This window comes from Castor canadensis, chromosome 6, assembly GCF_047511655.1.
Source record: "Castor canadensis chromosome 6, mCasCan1.hap1v2, whole genome shotgun sequence".
Classification (NCBI taxonomy): Eukaryota; Metazoa; Chordata; class Mammalia; order Rodentia; family Castoridae; genus Castor; species Castor canadensis.
The window spans coordinates 73485705-73506482 of NC_133391.1; the positions used below are offsets into that span (position 1 = coordinate 73485705).

Genomic DNA, 20778 nt, shown 5'->3' on the forward strand with positions numbered 1-20778 from the left:
GTGCTACTCTAGTTCCACTCACAGTACCTGGCAGTGGATAGGCACTTCAGCATTCTTGTTAGATGAATGAATGACTGTTAAGGGATTCACACAGTGCTGACTATATTTAGTCAGAAATCATTCTACTACTGAAGACAGAAAACCAATTCAAGCAAGAAGGGAATGTGATTGGATAATTTCCAATGCCACTGGAAATCTAAGGGGGTATTGTATCCATGAATGCAAGTGAAGCCATTAGTCACCAACTCCCTTTGTATGTTGTCTCTATTTTCTTTTCTGTTGGCTTCGTTCTCAGGCAGGTTTTTGTTGTCACCACCAACTTCAGGTTGATATTCTTCCAGACTGGAAATACTAGTGTTTGTGTGTGTGTGTGTGGGGGGGGGAGGTGGGGGTTGGGTGAAGTTGTATTGGTCAGGTTTTTTGTTGTTGTTGTTGCTGTGACAATTACCTGAGAGAAACAATTTTTTAAAGGAGGAAGGATTTATTGTGGCTCATTGGTTTCAGAGGTTTTAGGTCCATCATAGTGGAACAGGTGGTCAAGGAGAGAGAGAGAGAGAGAGAGAGAGAATATGATATTGTGCTAACCAACTTCCTTCTTCAATTATTCCATCAGTCCCCAGTCTATTTGGATGGTGGTGCCCACATTTAGGGCAGGTCTTCCCCTCTTGTAATCCTCTCTGGAAACACCCTCAAAGACCAACCCAGAGGTGTGATTTACTAATCTAGGCATCTAACAATCCAATCAAAGTGTCAATCAAGAGTAACCATTACAGGTTAGAAAGCACTTCTTTTCTAACACTTTCACCTAAAGTCCCAGGAGATCATCTCATTGGCTTGATTCAAGTCAGATGTCTAACCATGGTCCAAATACTGTGTTCCAGTGTGATGAAATGTTCTCACTGGCCAAGTTGAATCATCCGACCATCTTTGGACTAGAGTGAGAGATTCAGGACATCAGGCTCAGCAACACTCCATAGACTGAGAGGGAAGGAGGGGTGCTTCTATCAAAGCAAGTGTAGGTGTCATCACCAGCTTATCCCAAATCACACCAGAGTGATCTTTGCAAAGCATTGCAATGGTCTTATGGCTATTGTCTTCTAGAATCCTCAATAGCTCCCAGCTAAAAGTAATGCCAAAATTACTGGTCTTGTATTCAAGGATCATCATAACGGAGCCCCAATTTATTTCTCCACCTTCATCTCTCACTACGTACTCTCATATTCCCTTGCTCAGAAACACTGGACTAAAGTGCTATCCTTGGCCCACCACTTTTTCATTCATTCATTCATTCATCCATACATAATACTTATTAAGCACTTACTGTATAAGTCCCAGCCTTTGTTCACTGAGTGACTGCCTTCCTAAAGGCATTTTGCCTTCTCTATGTATTTAAAATCCAACATATTCTTTGTGACCCAGGGTAAGTGGCACATTTTTGAAGATGTCCTCACTCCTCTCTTTCCTCCCATGCAATTCAGAATGATTTATTCCCTCCTTCTCACATACTTTCTTTTTTAAAAAAAATTTATTTTATTCATATGTGCATACAATGCTTGGGTCATTTCTCCCCCCTTACCCTCGCTCCCTCCCTTACCCCCCCTTACCCCTCGCTACCCGGCAGAAACTATTTTGCCCTTATTTCTAATTTTGTTGAAGAGAGAGTATAAGCAATAATAGGAAGGAACAAGGGTTTTTGCTAGTTGAGATAAGGATAGCTATACAGGGAGTTGACTCACATTAATTTCCTGTGCATGTGTGTTACTTTCTAAGTTAATTCTTCTCGGACTAACCTTTTCTCTTTTTGATCTAACCTTTTCTCTAGTTCCCGGTCCCCTTCTCCTATTGGCCTTCGTTGCTTTAAAGTATCTGCTTTAGTTTCTCTGCGTTGAGGGCAACAAATGCTAGCTAGTTTTTTGGGTGTCTTACCTATCCTCATACCTCCCTTGTGTGCTCTCGCTTTTATCATGTGCTCAAAGTCCAATCCCCTTGTTGTGTTTGCCCTTGATCTAATGTCCTCATATGAGGGAGAACATACGATTTTTGGTCTTTTGGGCCAGGCTGACCTCACTCAGAAAGATGTTCTCCAATTCCATCCATTTACCAGCAAATGATAACATTTTGTTTTTCTTCATGGCTGCATAAAATTCCATTGTGTATAGATACCACATTTTCTTAATCCATTCATCAGTGGTGGGGCATCTTGGCTGTTTCCATAACTTGGCTATAGTGAATAGTGCTGCAATAAAAATGGGTGTGCAGGTACCTCTGGAGTAACCTGTGTCACAGTCTTTTGGGTATATCCCCAAGAGTGGTATTGCTGGATCATTTGGTAGATAAATGTTTAGCTTTTTAAGTAGCCTCCAGATTTTTTTCCAGAGTGGTTGTACTAGTTTACATTCCCACCAGCAGTGTAAGAGGGTTCCTTTTCTCCTGCATCCTCGCCAACACCTGTTGTTAGTGGTGTTGCTAATGATGGCTAGTCTAACAGGGGTGAGGTGGAATCTTAGTGTGGTTTTGATTTGCATTTCCTTTATTGCTAGAGATGGTAAGCATTTTTTCGTGTGTTTTTTGGCCATTTGAATTTCTTCTTTTGAGAAAGTTCTGTTTAGTTCACTTGCCCATTTCTTTATTGGTTCATTAGATTTGGGAAAATTTAGTTTTTTGAGTTCCTTATATATTCTGTTTATCAGTCCTTTGTCTGATGTGTAGCTGGCAAATATTTTCTCCCACTCTGTGGGTGTTCTCTTCAGTTTAGAGACCATTTCTTTTGTTGAGCAGAAGCTTTTTAGTTTTATGAAGTTCCATTTATCTATGCTATCTCTTAGTTGCTGAGCTGCTAGGGTTCCACTGAGAAAGTTCTTGCCTATACATATTAATTTCAGAGTATTTCCTACTCTTTCCTGTACCAACTTTAGAGATTGGGGTCTGATATTAAGATCCTTGATCCATTTTGAGTTAATCTTGGTATAGGGTGATAAGCATGGATCTAGTTTCAGTTTTTTGCAGATTGCTAACCAGTTTTCCCAGCAGTTTTTGTTGAAGAGGCTGTCTTTTCTCCATTGTATATTTTTTAGCACTTTTGTCAAAGACAAGTTGGTTATAGTTGTGTGGCTTCATATCTGGGTCCTCTATTCTGTTCCACTGGTCCTCATGTCTGTTTTTGTGCCAGTACCATGCTGTTTTTATTGTTATTGCTTTGTAATATAGTTTGAAGTCAGGTATTGTGATACCTCCAACATTGTTCTTTTTACTGAGTATTGCCTTGGCTATTCGTGACCTCTTGTCACACCATAATACTTGCTTTGGTCCTCTCTTGAAGCAGCACTTTTGGGGTCCTTGGGTTAGTGTTATATGTGCATGTATCCTTTCCCCTATTGGACTGTACATTCTTTGAGGGCTTGGATGTCCTTCCCCTTATACAGCCCGCAGTAATAGTACATTGTACATATAGTAGTTTCTAATAAATGTCCATGAAATGAATGAATAACAAGTTGAAGTGATTTTAACTTTCACTTTCTATTCTTTTAGCATCACTGTGATATGTGTACTCACACAATACATTTGGATTTATAGAATGTTTTCAGGTCTTGCATGCTATTTATTTTTCAGAATGGTATTCTGAGCTGGGTATTGTCCCTATTTTAGGGATGAAGAACTGGAAACTTTGATAAGTCAGGTACTTTTTTGGCTGCACAGCTAGTAAGTGGTAAAGATAAGAATTGAGTGCAGATCCAATATTGGCTCTATTCATCATGGATATTTTGATGACCAGTGACAGCATCTCAAACCAACTTAAGCACAAAGGGAAATTATTGGTTAATTAGTGGATCCCATGTTCTTCTTCTTCTCCTCCTTCTCCTTCTCTTCCTCCTCCTCCTCCTCCTCCTCTTCCTCCTCCTCCTCTTCTTCTTCTTTTTTTTTGGTGGCATTAGGATTCATACTTGCTAAGCACCTAAGCAGGTGCTCTACCACTTGAGTCTGGTCCCCAGCCCTTTTTGTTTTTTAATTACTTTTCAGCTAAGGCTCATGTTTTTTGTCAGGGCTGCCCTTGGACCACAATCCTCCTACCTCCATCTCCTAAGTATCTGGGATTATAGTTATGGACCACTATGTCTGAGCAGAACTATGCTATTGGTATTTACTCTTGAGTGTAGTCCCCTCCTTAGAGACTCTGAGCTTGGATGTGTGACTTCTTTGGCCAATAGGTCCTTAGCAAGCATGATATGAGCAGAAAGTTGGTAAATTGCTGGCAGATTGAGGTTTATTTGCTTGGAGCACTCTCTCTTGGAACCCAGCTGTTGTACACTGTAAAACCCGGCCACATGAAAAGACACTGTGCTCCCATCAGCAGCTGCAGCTGAGCTCTCAGATCATACCAGCATCAAGAGCAGTGTGGGAGTGAGCACCCTGGATATCCAGTCAGAGACCCCAGCTACAGAACCATGAGAGAGCACACAAAGGTTGCCATTTAACGCCACTTGTTTCCAGGACAGTCTGGTGTTCCACAATAGGTAACAGAAACATCAGGCAAGCACCTGCTTTGTTCTGCCCAACCTTGAGCAATTACTACAATCAAGGCAGCTCTGCCTCTTGTCAGGACCAGTTGGAACATGGGGACAGTTCCCCCAAGAAGGAGTGTGGGGAATTGTGTTGGGCAGACAGAATGGGAGCTCGACAGCCTGGTTCAGACTGAAAAAGCCAGCCTATCTCCTCAGTGGGTCGGGAAGGTGTTCATTGCATTAGGGAATCATAGATTGTCAGAGGTCAAAAAGTTCAAGTCTTATTTTTCAGATACTAAAATTAAGACCAAGAGAAGATAATTTCCAGAGTCAGGATCCCTTTAACTGTCAGGTCGGAGCCCGGGTATTGTGAGTCCTACTCTGGATCTACTACCTTGTGTTTCCTCGGGGTGATGCTTCTCAGAAGTGCCATGACGATGTGGTGTGGGGGTGTGAGTGTGCACGTGCGTGTGGATGTTGGGCCTATGACCTGGGTGGGACAGAGAGGCCTGGCTGTGAGTGATGTAGTTTTCCCAGAGCTCTGTTTTCAGGACCTGGTCCTTCTCTGGGCAAAGTCACACTCACACACGAATGAGCCCCCTGCATCTGGGGTTAGTAAGACTTAACTCAGCAGCAGTCCCTTGTTTGCCTCAACCGTCACTGATCCACTGAGTGCTAAGTCAAGCAGTCCAGAGCAAGTCTCTGATGTGTTGTGAAATTTTCATGGGACCTCAGGCTCCAAGTAATGCCCTGCTTGCTGTGCATTTGGAGCTCTTTAAGCAATTCGAAGGCAATTTTTGTGAAATTTTCCGGAACATTTTTTTCTCAGGCCGAAACAAACAAAAAAAAACTTTCTCTGCATGAACAACAGTTCCGTGTCTTCTCCAGAGAAAGACAATCAATTGTGTTCTCTGAAATATCCACAAATATGTGTAGGAGGTCAGATTCTTCCTCTTCACTGTATCCATAATCCTTTTCCTTCCCATCACTACCAGAAAATTGAAAGATGTTTATTCTTAGAGAGAATTAAAATCTGTGTAGAGATGAGGAAACAGGACTGGAGGCTTGTTTCAGTCACACATCAATTCTTTAAAATTAAGTTGAGATTAGAACTTTTATCAAACTTCTGAATCAAATCCTCTTTCCACAAACCTGGATTGGCAGCTCTGATACAGGATAGGGAGTCAATTTTGAGGAAGAGATGTAGGGAAGGAATTGAGTTTCATAGGAAACTGAAGGGGAACCTCAGAAGCAGATGAGAATGATCTGGATTTCTCCAGAACAGACTCTAAAATCCAGAGTCTGGCCAGTCTTTTGTTACTGACAAGACACTTACATCTAAAATCTTTGAAGTTTTTACACTCACAAGTTCCCATAGAAGATTAGCCATTCTATGTTTCACTTTCTCAGGGCCCTGCTCCACTTTTCTATGGTTCAGAAAAGTTAAGCAATTTACCCAAGATCACCCAGCTAGAAGGAGAGATGGAACTGGCTCTAAAGCCTGTACCTTTTGCATCATCCTGCATTGCCTTTTAGGGACTAGGAATATTCCTAACTATAAATGGAATTCGTAGTATTTAGTCAATGCTTGTTTGTTCCAAGGAAAAAAAATATAAGGATGTATAAGAGTTTATTTATATTTAAAACTGCATAGTGCAGCTGGTTGAGGATGTGAGCTCCATGGCCACAATATCCATATAGAAATCCAGGTTCCATTACTTACACTTGTGTGATCTTGGGTGTGCACTCCACCCCCTTATGGTCTTTTGGCTTCTTCTTACCTTTAAGATGGACATAATTTTATCAGTTGCCTCATAGTGTTGTGATGAGGGTAAAAGGAGATATTGCTTGCAAACCAACACCTGACACTTTAGTGCTCAAAAATGTTAATTTTCCTTGGACTTTAGAATGTACAATATAATTGGTGAGCAAGATGAAATACAAAATGTTGGAAAAAATGTAGTCTAGTTATTTTTTACGAAGGATGAACGAAGCTTTCTGTTCTCTTTATTTGTGTCTCTAGTTTTTAAATTTATTTACAAAAGTGAATATTCATGTTTTACTTGTATATTTTTATGTAGATATCTTGAGCTGATGTAAACTTTGAAAAAAGTTAAGTTATGCCAGAAACTTTAACATCCTCATTACATTTTCCTGGGTCAAGTAGTCTGGACAGGTTGTTGGCAGAGAGGTTTGAAATGTATCAGGAGAATTTCTGATAGTTTTTTTCCTCCCTACTTGGCCTGATCCCCGTCTTCCCAGATCCATGTTTCCCCACAGTACACTGTGGGCATCTTGGGAGAAGGGCCATGACTACTTGGGTCACAACTGTAGCCCTGTTTTCTAGTGAAGTGCACAGGTGCACTTCACTCTCCTTCCTGCAGGCGGCAGAGTCTTCAATGGCTTGAACTAGCCAGGCTTCTCACCAGATGTGGCTCTCCATGCATCAGACACAAGGCACACTTCCAGTAAGCATATTTCCTAACACCTCTTTACTATTCTGGAATGAAATTAATAGATTAAATAATTACCTAAAACATAACTTCAAGAAAAGAACACAATGACCTTGTTCTAATATAAAGAGAAATGAAAGAAAAGTAATTGATAATGAAATACTACATATATTTTTCTTTCGTTTATTCATATGTGCATACAATGTTTGGGCCATTTCTCCTCCCTACCCCCACCCCCTTCCTCTCCCCTCCTTCCTCCCCTCACTTCCAGGAAGAAACTGTTCTGCCCTTATCTCTAATTTTGTTGAAGAGAGAGTATAAACAATAATAAGAAAGACAAAGCATTTTTGCTAGTTGAGATAAGGACAGCTATATATAGAGACCCTTGCATTACTTCCATGTACAAATGTGTTACATCCCAAGTTGATTCTTCTCATACTGACCTTTTCTCTAGTTCCTGATCTCCTTCTCCTATTGACCTCTGTCACTTTAAAGTTTCTGCATTAGTTCCTCTGCATTGAGGACATCAAATACTATTATGTTTCTTACCTATCCCCATACCACCCGTGCGTGCTCTCACCTTAGCATGTGACCAAAGTCCAATCACATTGCTGTATTTGTCCTAGATCTAAAGTCCGCATATGAGGGAGGCTCTTCTGAGCCTGGCTAACCTTGCTCAGAATGATGTTCTCCAGTTCCATCCACTTACCTGCGAATGATAAGATTACATTCTTCTTCATGGCTGAGTAGAATTCCATTGTGTATAAATACCACATTTTCTTAATCCATTCGTCAGTGGTGGGGCATCTTGGCTGTTTCCATAACTTGGCTATTGTGAATAGCGCTGCAATAAACATGGGCGTGCAGGTGCCTCTGGAGTAACCTGTGTCATAGTCTTTTGGGTATACCCCAGGAGTGGGATTGCTGGATCATACAGCAGAATGATAAATACTAAATATTTTAACAGCAAATGCTTGGATGCAATTTCCCTAGAAGTTATCATGAAGTAGTCAGATGCTATGCTTATTCTTAGGACCTCTGCAAGCGTGACAACTGCAGATGTCTTGTGATATAATTGTAATTTTTAAATTGGTGAAATAATTTTCCAAAATGGCAGACAACATTAGGTAGAACTCTCAGCAAAGTAAAGTAGAAGTTTCTCTTAATTTGTATGCATTTTCAGCTCTCCTAAAGTATATCAAAGTTAAGCTCTCCACCTCTGCCAAAAAAGGAGTAAATATATAAATGGCCAGGTCCTAGCTTAAACAGGTATTTTATCTGTGTGAGAGCCTGAAGTGTGGGGCAGTTATTTGTCATGTAGGGTTGTTCTTCATATTGCAGGATGTCTGACATTCCTGGACTCCTATCCACTAAATACCTGTAGTGTGCATTCATTACTAAGATGAATGTTTTCCCAAATTTCCATAATGCCCTCTAGGAGGCACTACTGGCTTCATTAAAAACATTTGACTATAATGGGGCATCTCCAAGTTGTCTAAGAGGGTAGTCACACGAATGGATTAAGAAAATGTGGTATCTATACACAATGGAATTTTATGCAGCCATGAAGAAAAATGAAATGTTATCATTTGCTGGTAAATGGATGGAATTGGAGAACATCATTCTGAGTGAGGTTAGCCTGACCCAAAAGACCAAAAATCGTATGTTCTCCCTCATATGCGGACATTAGATCAAGGGCAAACACAACAATGGGATTGGACTTTGAGCACATGATAAAAGTGAGTGAACACAAGGGAGGGGTGAGGATAGGTAAGACACCTAAAAAATTAGCTAGCATTTGTTGCCCTTAACGCAGAGAAAGTAAAGCAGATACCTTGAAAGCAACTGAGGCCAATAGGAAAAGGAGACCAGGAACTACAGAAAAGGTTAGATCAAAAAGAATTAACCTAGAAGGTAACACACACACACAGGAAATAATGTGAGTCAATTCCCTGTTTGGCTATCCTTATCTCAACCAGCAAAAACCCTTGTTCCTTCCTATTATGGCTTATACTCTCTCTTCAACAAAATTAGAGATAAGGGCAAAATAGTTTCTGCTGGGTACTGAGGGGGTGGGGGGGAGAGGGAGGGGGTGTAGTGGGTGGTAAGGGAGGGGGTGGGGGCAGGGGGGAGAAACGACCCAAGCCTTGTATGCACATATGAATGATAAAAGAAAAAAAAAAGAAAGATCCTAAAAAAAATAAATAAAATAAATAAAAAATAAAATTTAGGTCTTTAGTTGAACTACTTATATTTCAAGGCCAGTAGCCACATATGACTGTGACTACACTTTTATTTTATTTTATTTTTAATTATTTTATTATTCATATGTGCATAGAAGGCTTGGGTCATTTCTCCCCCCTGCCCCCACCTCCTCCCTTACCACCCACTCCGCCCCCTCCCTCTCCCCCAGAAGAAACTATTTTGCTCTTATCTCTAATTTTGTTGTAGAGAGAGTATAAGCAATAATAGGAAGGAACAAAGGTTTTTGCTGGTTGAGATAAGGATAGCTATACAGGGCATTGACTCACATTGATTTCCTGTGTGTGTGTGTTACCTTCTAGGTTAATTCTTTTTGATCTAACCTTTTCTGTAGTTCCTGGTCCCCTTTTCCTATTGGCCTCAGTTGCTTTTAAGGTGTCTGCTTTACTTTCTCTGCGTTAAGGGCAACAAATGCTAGCTAATTTTTTTAGGTGTCTTACCTATCCTCACCCCTCCCTTGTGTGCTCTTGTTTTTATCATGTGCTCTCGTTTTTATCATGTGCTCAAAGTCCAATTCCATTGTTGTGTTTGCCCTTGATCTAATGTCCGCATATGAGGGAGAACATACGATTTTTGGTCTTTTGGGCCAGGCTAACCTCACTCAGAATGATGTTCTCCAATTCCATCCATTTACCAGCGAATGATAACATTTCGTTCTTCTTCGTGGCTGCATAAAATTCCATTGTGTATAGATACCACATTTTCTTAATCCATTTGTCAGTGGTGGGGCATCTTGGCTGTTTCCATAACTTGGCTATTGTGAATAGTGCCGCAATAAACATGGATGTGCAGGTGCCTCTGGAGTAACCTGTGAAAAGACCTAAATTTTAATTTTAAATTTATATATAAATCATAATTTGATGCTCAATTCAGTTACTGAAAAACTTTTAAATATGATTATAACTTGTATATGTGAATTTACTTTGTCAACTACAGATTTTATGAAATCTGGACTGGTGGTGTGGCTCAAATGGCAGAGGGCCTTTCTAACAAGTGTGAGCCCTGAGCTCAAATCCCAGTGCTTCCTCCCCAATTCCCCCCGAAAGAAAAAACATGTTATGAAATCCTAATATGAATCAAAATATTTCTAACTAAACACAGTGAAGTCAGTTAAATGCTCTGTAAGTATAAAATACACATGGGAGTTTGAAGTTTTGGTAGAAAAAATATGTGAAGTATCTCATGAATAGTTTCTTACATTGGATTACATGTTGAAATGATAAAATGGTGGATATATTGGGTTAAATAAATATTATTAAAATTAATTTCCTTTTTTTTTTTTTTTTACTTTTTAAATATTATTACTGGAAAATAACAGAATACTGTGGCTTCACTACATTTCTAATGGCGAATGCTAGAATAGAGAAGACTCCGGACCATTTTTCAGCTCTGAGATCTCTTCTTGCTTTCTATCTGATAGGAAGTAAGTTAGAAATGGAGCAGGCAGGAGGAATGTTGGCCCCTTACAACAACTAGCAGGCAAGTCAAGGGTTCCAGAGACAGGATCTTTGAATTGTAGAAAAATCCCAAGAGACTGTTATTTTTCACCAAAGTCTCAGATTTTGGCCTGTGGTTTCTGGCAGGGTTGATGCTTTCCCACTACCTCACCTTCTACTTTGAGAACCTTTACATTCTGACGTGGTGATTTGGCCCATGCTGCAAGGACTTGTGCCAACTCTGCTCAGAGACATTGAGGAAGGGCATTCCAAAGTACAAGAAAGATGGCTGATCATTTTGGAGACACACAGATAATGCAGGTGGTTACGTTTCAAAGCACACTGTGGGCCTACAGGCCACGCTTAAAGAACCAACTGCACAGGCAGGTGAGTCCCATCCCAGCCACAGAGAGGCCTCGCTAATGTGTAGACAGAAGTCATTTGTGGGTTTTGAGAATATGTTTGAGAATGGTTAAAATCGTTTGTCTCCCATTTTTAAGGAAGCATCTTTCTCTTTCTGAGTGGTCAGTTGCATGCTGTGAGAAAGAGGCATTAATGGCGAGAAGCATGAATTTTGGCACATTGTGGCTATGGGTCCCTGCACAGGTAACTTAACATTTCTGAGCTGGGGTTTCCAGCCACCCCGCCTGTGAAATGTCTCCTTCTAGACAGTAAGTGCCTAGGAGGCAGTTGATGCTTTCATTACAGGGGTGCAGAGAAGCCTTTTAGAACAATGTTTAAATATTATTTACAGCCTATTTCCTCAGCAGAATATTGGTCCCATTACATCTAATTCCAAAAATACAAGAGTTTGGGTCTTGGAAATGGTGTATTCCTGGTAATATTGATAAAGTATGCAAACATCCTGAGAAGTCTTGTAGTAAAGAAATTTGTTTCACTTGGTTTCGCTCAGCATTTCCCAAACTTATTTTATTAGGCTATTTTTTTCAAGAAAATAACTGTTAGCTTTGTGGGTCATACTGGGAAATGAGGGGGAGAAAATGTCACCCCTTTTAATCAGAGCCTCCTGACCCCACACTTTGGCCTGATTCCTCCTCAGATTGCATGCTATGTGGATGGAGACAAGTGGGACAAGCTGCCACACTGTGCCATGCAACCTGTATCTGTAATGACAAATCTATTCCTGAAGGAGCTCAGACAACTTTGGGGAAAAAATTTAAAAAGTGGTGTGAGATATGAAAATCCCTTGAAGCATTGCCTAACTTTCTATTTTAGTGGTGGTGGAGCACTAAACTCACATTTTGTTTGACATTGATTTTATAAAGTCTCATGAACTCTTATAGCTCTCTACAAGTGAACAATAATAACCTTCTTCCATAACATTATTTCAAAGAGAAATGCCAGACTATTGTTTAAACACACACACACACACACACACACACACACACACACACAGAACATAATAATGTATTAGCAGATTAAAAGGATATGTTTAATTTATAAGCCCTACTCTGATTAGAAATGATAGATGTGCAGAGATCACTAAAGGATAATGTTCACACTCAATTTGCAATAATTGCACATTTCTTTTATCAAGACACATAACCAATATAATCTCTCAAATCCCAAAATACACATAAAAATAAAGCCCAGTAAATGACATCAGATAGGACAGGATAAAAATGTTATTCCTAAAAAGATTTAGAACACACTGGGGTCTAAATCAAAATGCATAGAAGCAAACCTAGGTATCTGTGAATTGTTTTATTAAGAGCATCACTTCTTCCCAATTTTTAAAATTAGAAATATCTCAAAAACTAAAAAAAAATTGGAGTAATAGTATAATAATCAACCATCAAGAATTGTGACCATTTTTACATCATGTATATGCACATATACTTTATACATGTACATATATTGAGGGGGATAAACTTTTTCATATGAAATTACAGGCATCATGGCACATCACCTTAAATAATTAGGCATTTGTTTCTTACAAAAAGGACATATAACTGCATCTATTATCTTGCCTAAGAAAATTAGCAAGCCTCTAGTTCCACCTGATTTCAACTTTAGTCAAATTTCCCTAGGAAGCAATCAAGGTTCACATGTTGTATTTGATCATATCTATTCATTCTCTTTAAAGCTGGAATATTTCTCCTACCTCTAATATTTTTTTTCCTGAAATATTAATTTTTTTATATTGATCTTTTAAAATGACCATGTCTTGTAGACAGAGTGGCTTTGCCTACCTGATTTTTCCTTTTGGGTCCCTTAGCTCATTCCTTTACCCACTATCATTCCTATAAACCAAAAGTTAGACTTAATTAGACAAATCCTGAGAACTTTGGGCTAGAATACCTCATTGGTGGATTTGTTTTGGCTTGCATTCTGTTACCACAAATTTCAAATTGTGCCACCCACATTTCACTATCAGTATTGTCCTGATTTGGTCACTTTATTCAATTTGAATTGATCCAGAGGAAAAAATGACAGAATGTTGAGATTTTCATTTTCTGCAGACAATTGCATGTATTCATCTGTGTCTTAAAATATTAGGCAGGTATAGGGCTTGTTCATTATGGAAAATTTAGAAAAATAAAGAAAAGTATGAAAATACTTTTGAAAAGAAAAATCACCCCCCATTTCCTTTTTAGACAAAGCTATTAACATTTTAAAGTACTTTAATGTATTCACTCTTCACTGCCTTACAGCTTTGTATAGTGAATTCTATATCACTGAACATAAGATTCTGTTACACTTTTTCCTACTTAGTTTGTGTAACAAACACTTCCCATATTATTTCAAACTTTTTGTTAATCTTTTAAAAATGATTGCATAAAAAGTAAGCAAAAAACCCTGACTATATGGTCTTTCATATTGTGGAATTCCTACTGTTAGACATTTAAATTGGTTTTTGCTTTATTCTTAGTATAAATAATATTATGGAGAATATCTTTATCTCAATAAATATTTCTCTTTTAAAAATTGTTTCCTCAGGAGAAATTATTGGGTTGAAAGGAGTGTATTTTTAAAATTCATCTTCCTCCTAATTACCCAAGTAAGATGGGCTTAATGTAATAACACCGGGAAAGAAGAAAAGTGTTCAGCATCCTCTGCCCAGAGGCACATGGTATTAGCGTTTTGACATGATTTCTTCTGATGCAGGCAGCTATTTTCTTTCTTAGCAAGGCTTAAGGGTATGAATATTTTTAAAGTTTTTGAGAATACTGCCAAAATTGCTTTCAATTTATCCCTTTGGAAGTGTATGAATTGCATTTTGAAAATACTAACGTCTAAGAATTATTAAGGAAGTTTGGCCATTTCAAAAGTTCCCATGACTTTGATTTGGCTCACTGAAAATCTTGAACCTGGACAGGCATGAAAAAAGTGTTGAGGGAGAGCTTGGTGACTCACAACTATAATTCCAGTACCTCAGGAGGAAGAGATCAGGAGGCCCTGAGTTTGAACTTCAATGTCATCAACAAAAAAAAGGAAAATAACTTGTTCAAAGTACACTGCATGATTCCATGGCTTATCACAATGAGACCCCTTGTACTACTAATGTATGCTAATATAAAAACAGGAAAAAGATAAAGGAAAATATATTGAACAAATATTACATGGAAAACTCATCTCCAGCTTTTGATCAGGTTGGAATCCATGCTTGGCTAGCCATGCTTATTTTGGAGCAATTGGATGTGCTTATTTGACAGGTAGATATGGAAGTCAGTTCACTAGTTCTTCTACATGAAGGCTATTGGTCATTTGTTAATACAGATAGAAGAAAATATTTTTCTAGATATGGGTTTCCAATTTCTTTATGGCTTGTCACACACAGAAAATAATGTTCTGTACACAGGAAACATGACTGAGGCTGATGCTGTCCTGGCCCTGGCTGGCTACCTTGAGGGCTGAGGAATCAAGATCCCAGCCTTTATTTTTGAAAAGAAAGACATTTTTGTTTGTTTAAGATAGCTCTACAGGGAGTTTCATTGTGACATTTCCATTTATACACATATCATAACCTGAATTGGTTCATTGCTTCCATTTTTCTCCTTTCTACCTTAGTCCTCTTCTTATGGTGATTTCAACAGGTTTGAATATTCTATATTCATTCTTGTTTAGAAAATACATCAACCATATTTACATGTCTTTTTTCAAAAAACAGGGGACAGAAAGGTAAAACAGGTCCTGTATTGGGTTTGGTACCAGTGAAAGGTTGGAGGATAGAGGAAAAGAGTGTGGAAGTGTGGATGTAGTAGAAATATCATGTACTCAAGTATGAAAATGGAAAAATTAGACCTGTTGAAACTATTCTAAGAATAGGAGGAGGGAGGATAAAGGAGAATGATGGAGTGGGTGGTTTTAACTAAGATATATTGCAAGCATTTTTGTAAATGTCACTAAGTACCCCCAGTACAACAATAATATATGATAATAAAAAATAAATCAAACCAAGAAAATCCATTCATGGTGCATCTGGACTAGCACTGCATCCTAGTGAACCTAGAGGAACCTAACAACTTCAGGTGTTAGGAAGAGTATAATTTTCTTTTTTTTCTTAAGTGTTTTCTCTCTAATTTTGTATTCCCCACTTATTCCTTGCACTGGTTACACAGGGACTTTGTAACTGTGGTCCTTCTCCTTAGTAGAAAGGTAGATGTTTTTCTTATCAACCCAATGATCCTATGTCTTCACTATTCACCACAAATATGCTCCGTTTCTGTTCCAAAAGTTTATTTATTTGACTTTTCTCATCTTAAGTCATTCAAAATTCACTGTAGGAGGTACTTTGCTAAACACTGGGGATGGAAAGATGGTATAGACAGCTTCTGACTCTAAGGTGTTCACAGGCAAATGGAAGGAAATACAAAAATAGCAAGGGTGGTAGGTCCAAAGTTCCAAAGCAGGCTCCCAGGGGCAGTGACATTTGAGGTATGGCATGAAGGAGTAGAAATTTTATTCACTGATCAAGAAACTCTAGCACTGACTAAGAAACAAGTCTGAGGTTTTGAGAAATGAGTGACCTTTTGGTGTGTCTGGAATACCAGTTCCAGGCAGCTCCTGGAAATGTGACAGAGGATGTGGCTGGAAAGGGAAAGGATGAGGCTAGGTCTTGAAGAACTTTGTCATATGGAGGGGTTAGAATTGTGGGTCACTGGAAAAGACCTTTAAGGAGGGACAGACATCTCAGAGTTTTTTTCCCCCAAACATCACTCTTGGACCAATGTGGGAAGTGGAATTGGAAATGGGTAGGAAAGTCACTAAAGGCAGCTGAAACTTTAAAACAGGTGGTGAGGCATTCAGCTAGGGTCAAGTGACAAGGTGGATGAAAGGTGATGGTGGTAGAATCCATAGGGGTGGCTGCAGGAGATCGAGAGAGGTCAGCTTGGACACCTAAGAAAATGGTACAGCCATTAGCAAAGACAGGGAGAAAGACTTTACCACACTACTGCAGGTTTTCAGAATCCAATCTATCCTTTTAGAGCCAACTGAAGGGCTCTTTTCCTTTACAAGCCTTCTTCTCCCATCTGTGTCTCCTTAGAGACCACTCCCTTCCTGGAACAGCTGTTCTAGGAGCAGCGGACAGTTTGCTCCCTGAGCATGAGGTTATTATTTCACATTTTCAGGTCTGCTTCCTAAACTGGATTGTAAGATTGCTTTCAGGACCACACCTTACATTTCTCTGATATTCATCCCACTGACTGTCTTACAGTGTTGGGCGTTGATGAAGTCTGCTGGGTACTGGGGAATGAGTGCTGTGCTTGCAATTGAAATCTTAAGTATTAACTACAATTAAAGTAGAGTTTCTCTGGTTAGTGCATGGTGGAAGACCAGGAATTCTGGAACCTGATCCTCCTTTTATTCTAAGCAGAAGCTCCCAAGAAACTCCACTGTGTCTAGAGCCCCATGAGATACATCTCGAAAAGTTCCAGCTTGGTGTACTGAGCATGGGCCTTGCAGTCAGGCAGATCTGAGTTTGAATCCTGTTATCTCTTTCTTGGTTGTTATAGAATAGACACATGAGAAAACAGCTCTAAGCTTCACCTTTACCTTTGTAAAACAGAGATGATACTTTCTTTATAGGTTATTGTGAGGATAAAGTAAGATAACGTATGTAACCATCTCTGGCACTTATTAAATGCTCATTATGTAAAGGTTGTGTTGATAATAATATCAAGGTAATTGCTAATTGATTGCCTGAGCCTTGAATTGGATCGACTGGCACTTATTCAGTGTTTATTACTTATGCATCTTCAGGTTAAGAAAAGCCAGGGTTGGGGTGAAGGTATGGGTGAGCTTGGGATTAGGAGGGGAACCAGTTTTGTCTTAGGTTCCATCCTCTCCATGAGCCCATGATCAGCTGACTTCAGGAGGGTCTATCAATATTTAATGTGTGGGTGTCAGTTGCTGTAACTGAGCATACCCCAGCACCAACGTGAATTAATCATATGTAGGAGGAGAGAAAATAAAATGTCTTTTTCTCAGAGCCCCAGGTTTCACGGAAGCCTGGAAACGGCAGGGTAAGCCTTCCTCTGATGGAGGACCCTGAGAAGAAGTTGAATCAGAAGAGCGAGGAGAAACCCCGGAAAGTCCGATTTAAAATCTCCTCCTCCTACAGTGGCCGAGTGTTGAAGCAGGTCTTTGAAGATGGGCAGGAATTAGAGTCGCCAAAAGAAGAATACCCTCACAGTTTTCTCCAGGAGGCCCTTGAACCAATGGATGGCGTTTATGGGTCTGGGGAGCCCCCCAAGCTCCCACTGTACTCCCCTAAGCTGACTGCCCAGAGAATCAGCGTGTACAGAGAAGGCAGCGCATACACTCTGGCGGGCAGCCAGCGTCTGTTCAATGATTACAAGGCGAATGACCATAAGGTTGGTATTGTTTGTGGTTTTAGGCTTTAAGGATAGGGCTTCCTAAAATGTGTTTAGAGAAACACTCACATGCTTCAGATTTGTATTTTGCTCATGCTCAGCTATAGGTGCCAGAGCTATAGGTGCACCAAATGGGAAGCCATTATTAAAATAATATTTCTGGGACAGAAATAACATGCTGTTGACTACTCATTGGAAAGTGCAATGAGCACAAATAGTGTTCAAATGAATTCCATCCAAGGTAATATGTTTTAATTGGGTCTTTGGCTGAGTTTTCTCAGTGTGTAAATTGAATAGAGGTGCAGTGATTTTTCAGATTGCCAGACTGTTTTAGAATTTTATGCCACAGTAGGTCATTTTGTTTGCTGAAAGAACTGAATGTTTGAAGGTGCTCCTTTTATTCTAGTCAGTTATCCAGCTCGTGAAAATCATGTCTTGATTTTCCCCCATCATCTTCCTACTGCCTGCTTGTAAGGATCTTTGTCCATTTATTAATTTTTGCCTTTCCAATGCTCATTGGTATGAAGTCTGGGTAGTTGGAAGCCTGGGAAGAGATGACAAAGCAAGTCAGCAAAAGCAGATATTACCTGGGGAGCCAGCAGCGTAACTGCAGCAGGTGCTTTATCTGTGAATTTCAATCATCTTCTTGGGTACCATGGATAATCAAAAGCCCATGCATGATTTTGTTTCCAGCTAGAGAAATCTGGAAAACACTAATTGATTTCCAAAATTCATAGGAGATGTGTATATGCTCATGCCAGTGGAGACATGAACACTTTTTTCCTTTTATAGACTCTTCTTTAAAGTGAAGTTCAGATAATTACTCTCTAATCATCTTTATTGTTAATTTTCTAAGAAGATAGATAATACATTTCTTGCAGACAAATGTATTGGACTTGTTGGCGTTAGTAAAAATATAATTATAGGCATGTCTACAATTACTAAAATTAATACCAGGTTTCTTTGAGGGACAGGAAGGGGCTGGAATAAACCCTCCACATGTCAGTGGAGTGCCTTATGTGTTACAAAGTGCTGGCACATATCAATTCCATCTATGTCTGTCACATTGGGTTTTACCTTAACCTAAGGGACATAAGAAACATAGGATCATTTCCACTTTGCAGATAAGGAAAATTGTGTGCCAAAATGATAAGAGAGCCACCCATTATTACAAGGGTCTTAGGTGCTAAGTCAGAATAAGGATCCAGATCTTCTAATTTCCTGTGCAGTTTTGCTGGCATGCTTCTTTTTAAAGAACAAGATCATCACAAAATAATGATGATTATTATAATATGTACCATTTATTGAGTCCTTATTATGTCCTAGGTGTTCAGCTAAGTTTTATACTTTCAGTGTTCCTTTTCAATTATGTTGTATTTGTAAGGTGGTATTTACAAAGTTGTAGTTCAAACAAGCATTATATAAGGCCATGGTAGATAATTTGGGGCTGCTGCATAGGTCAAGTGCCAAATCTGGCATTTTAGTAATGTGTGATTTGATGTGGATTTACGAAGCCAGAAAATGAACCTTCATGGCAGCATGGCTCAGCTGGTTAAAACACAGTCCTCCAGAGGCCATGCTGAAGATTTGGTTCCTGCTTGGTTTCATTATCCTTGTTTTCTTGTTGCTTGATTAAGTGCCACATCTCTGGATATGGGAGGAGCCATGATGGATTTATGTATTTCCACACACTGAAACAATTTGTCAATGTGGTATTTTTGAAGAAAAGAAAACAAAAGCTGGAAAATAATGATTATTTGATAGCCAATCCAATTGTAAGATAACCCCTAGTAAACACTGGCTATCATACCACATTGGGTAGCAGTTAAGTGCAGTGATCCAAAGGAAGGACTCTGAACTTGAATAGATATTTATACCCCAGTGTACGTAGCAATTCACAATTGCATAAAGGTAGAAACAACTTAAATGTCCACCAACTGGTGAATGGATAAGCAAAATGTATTTATGTATTCTACCATAGAAAGAAAGAAAAATTTGACATGCTACAACATTGATGAATCCTGAAGACAGTAAGCTAAATGAAATAGCCACCCACAAAAAAGCAAACATTGTATAATTCCACTTACACGATGTAGCTGGGATAACCCAATTCATCGAGACATGCAGTAGTGGGTTGCCAGGTGGTGCTGGAGGTAGAGGAGAGCAAGGAGTTATTATGAATGATTCAGAGTTTCAGCTTGGGAAGAAGAAAAGGTTCTGGAAATGGTTGGTGGTTATGGTTGCACTATGAATGTACTTAATGCCACTGAACTCTACACTTAGAAAGGGTTAAAATAAATTTTATCTTATGTATATTTTATAATAATAATAAGGCAGGTTTTCTGATGTCAGTCAAACCTGGTATTGATACCCGGTTATAACCACTCACTATGAGCTTGGGCAAACTAGTTAACTTTGCTGAATGTCAATATCATTACCCATGACCTGAGTGTGACAGAGGATTGTTATGGCAATTAAAAAAGAAAATATGCATAAAATGTTGTGCTTGGCACCTTGATGTGTTCAGCAAATATTACCTACCATTATGATAATGAGCAGGTTCTTACCAAAGAAGCATTGAGTCTTTTTTATTTTATGTGGTAAGAAGAGAAAGTGGTTATAAATAATAAAAATATTTTAAGGAATTAAAACTGACTGAAATTTGTAAGATTTATAAAAAAAAAGGGGAAAGGGAGAGTAACATTTGCTGAATATCCACTTGATATGCATGTTTTACATAATTTTATCTTCACAATAGTTCTATAAGAAAGAGTTTTACAAATTGAGAAACCAGAAATTCATGGTGTTAAATGACTCGCGTGTCTCACACAGTTGTCAAATAGACATTTGAAGATAATTTGAATTTAGTCTGTCTGTCTGCAAAGCCCATTAAATTTTTAGTACACTATAAGGCATTTCTTCATTTGAAAGTAGCAACGAGAAAGTTTAATCATGTCTTAATGGCAATCTGTAGGCATGTTGTCACAGAAACCAGAGTTTTCACAAATGCTCAAACACATACGTTGCCATTCTGGACTCTATGGAAGGAATGGAAAAATTCCTGACTCTATCCTGGCCCTCTATAATGCAAGAGTGGGTGTTCCTCACAGGTAATTGGATGTAACTAGATAATGTGAACTTCAGTTACACCCAGGGAGTTTCCTTAAACACAAGGAAGAATTTGGCTGTCAAGATGACTGAAACCTAAATACACCTTCAAGGTGACTTGGGACCCTCCATTTTTCAGAGTAAAAAAATTTACTTCTCTGGATATATTAGACATTGACCA

At 39.0% G+C, this 20778-nt stretch overlaps 1 protein-coding gene across 2 annotated transcripts in view; it reads left to right on the plus strand.

Moving 5' to 3' along the window:
* The window catches only part of Grxcr2 (glutaredoxin and cysteine rich domain containing 2), a 55354-nt gene that overhangs the window by 25269 nt on the left and 9307 nt on the right, over positions 1-20778 (plus strand). Inside the window, exon 2 of one of the 2 annotated variants that reach the window (XM_074075334.1) lies at positions 17237-17489. In XM_074075334.1, the coding sequence (XP_073931435.1) occupies positions 17237-17489 (253 nt within the window). Of the gene's footprint in view, positions 1-17107; positions 17490-20778 lie in introns of those variants that run through there. The other variant, XM_020162583.2, reaches the window with a different exon arrangement.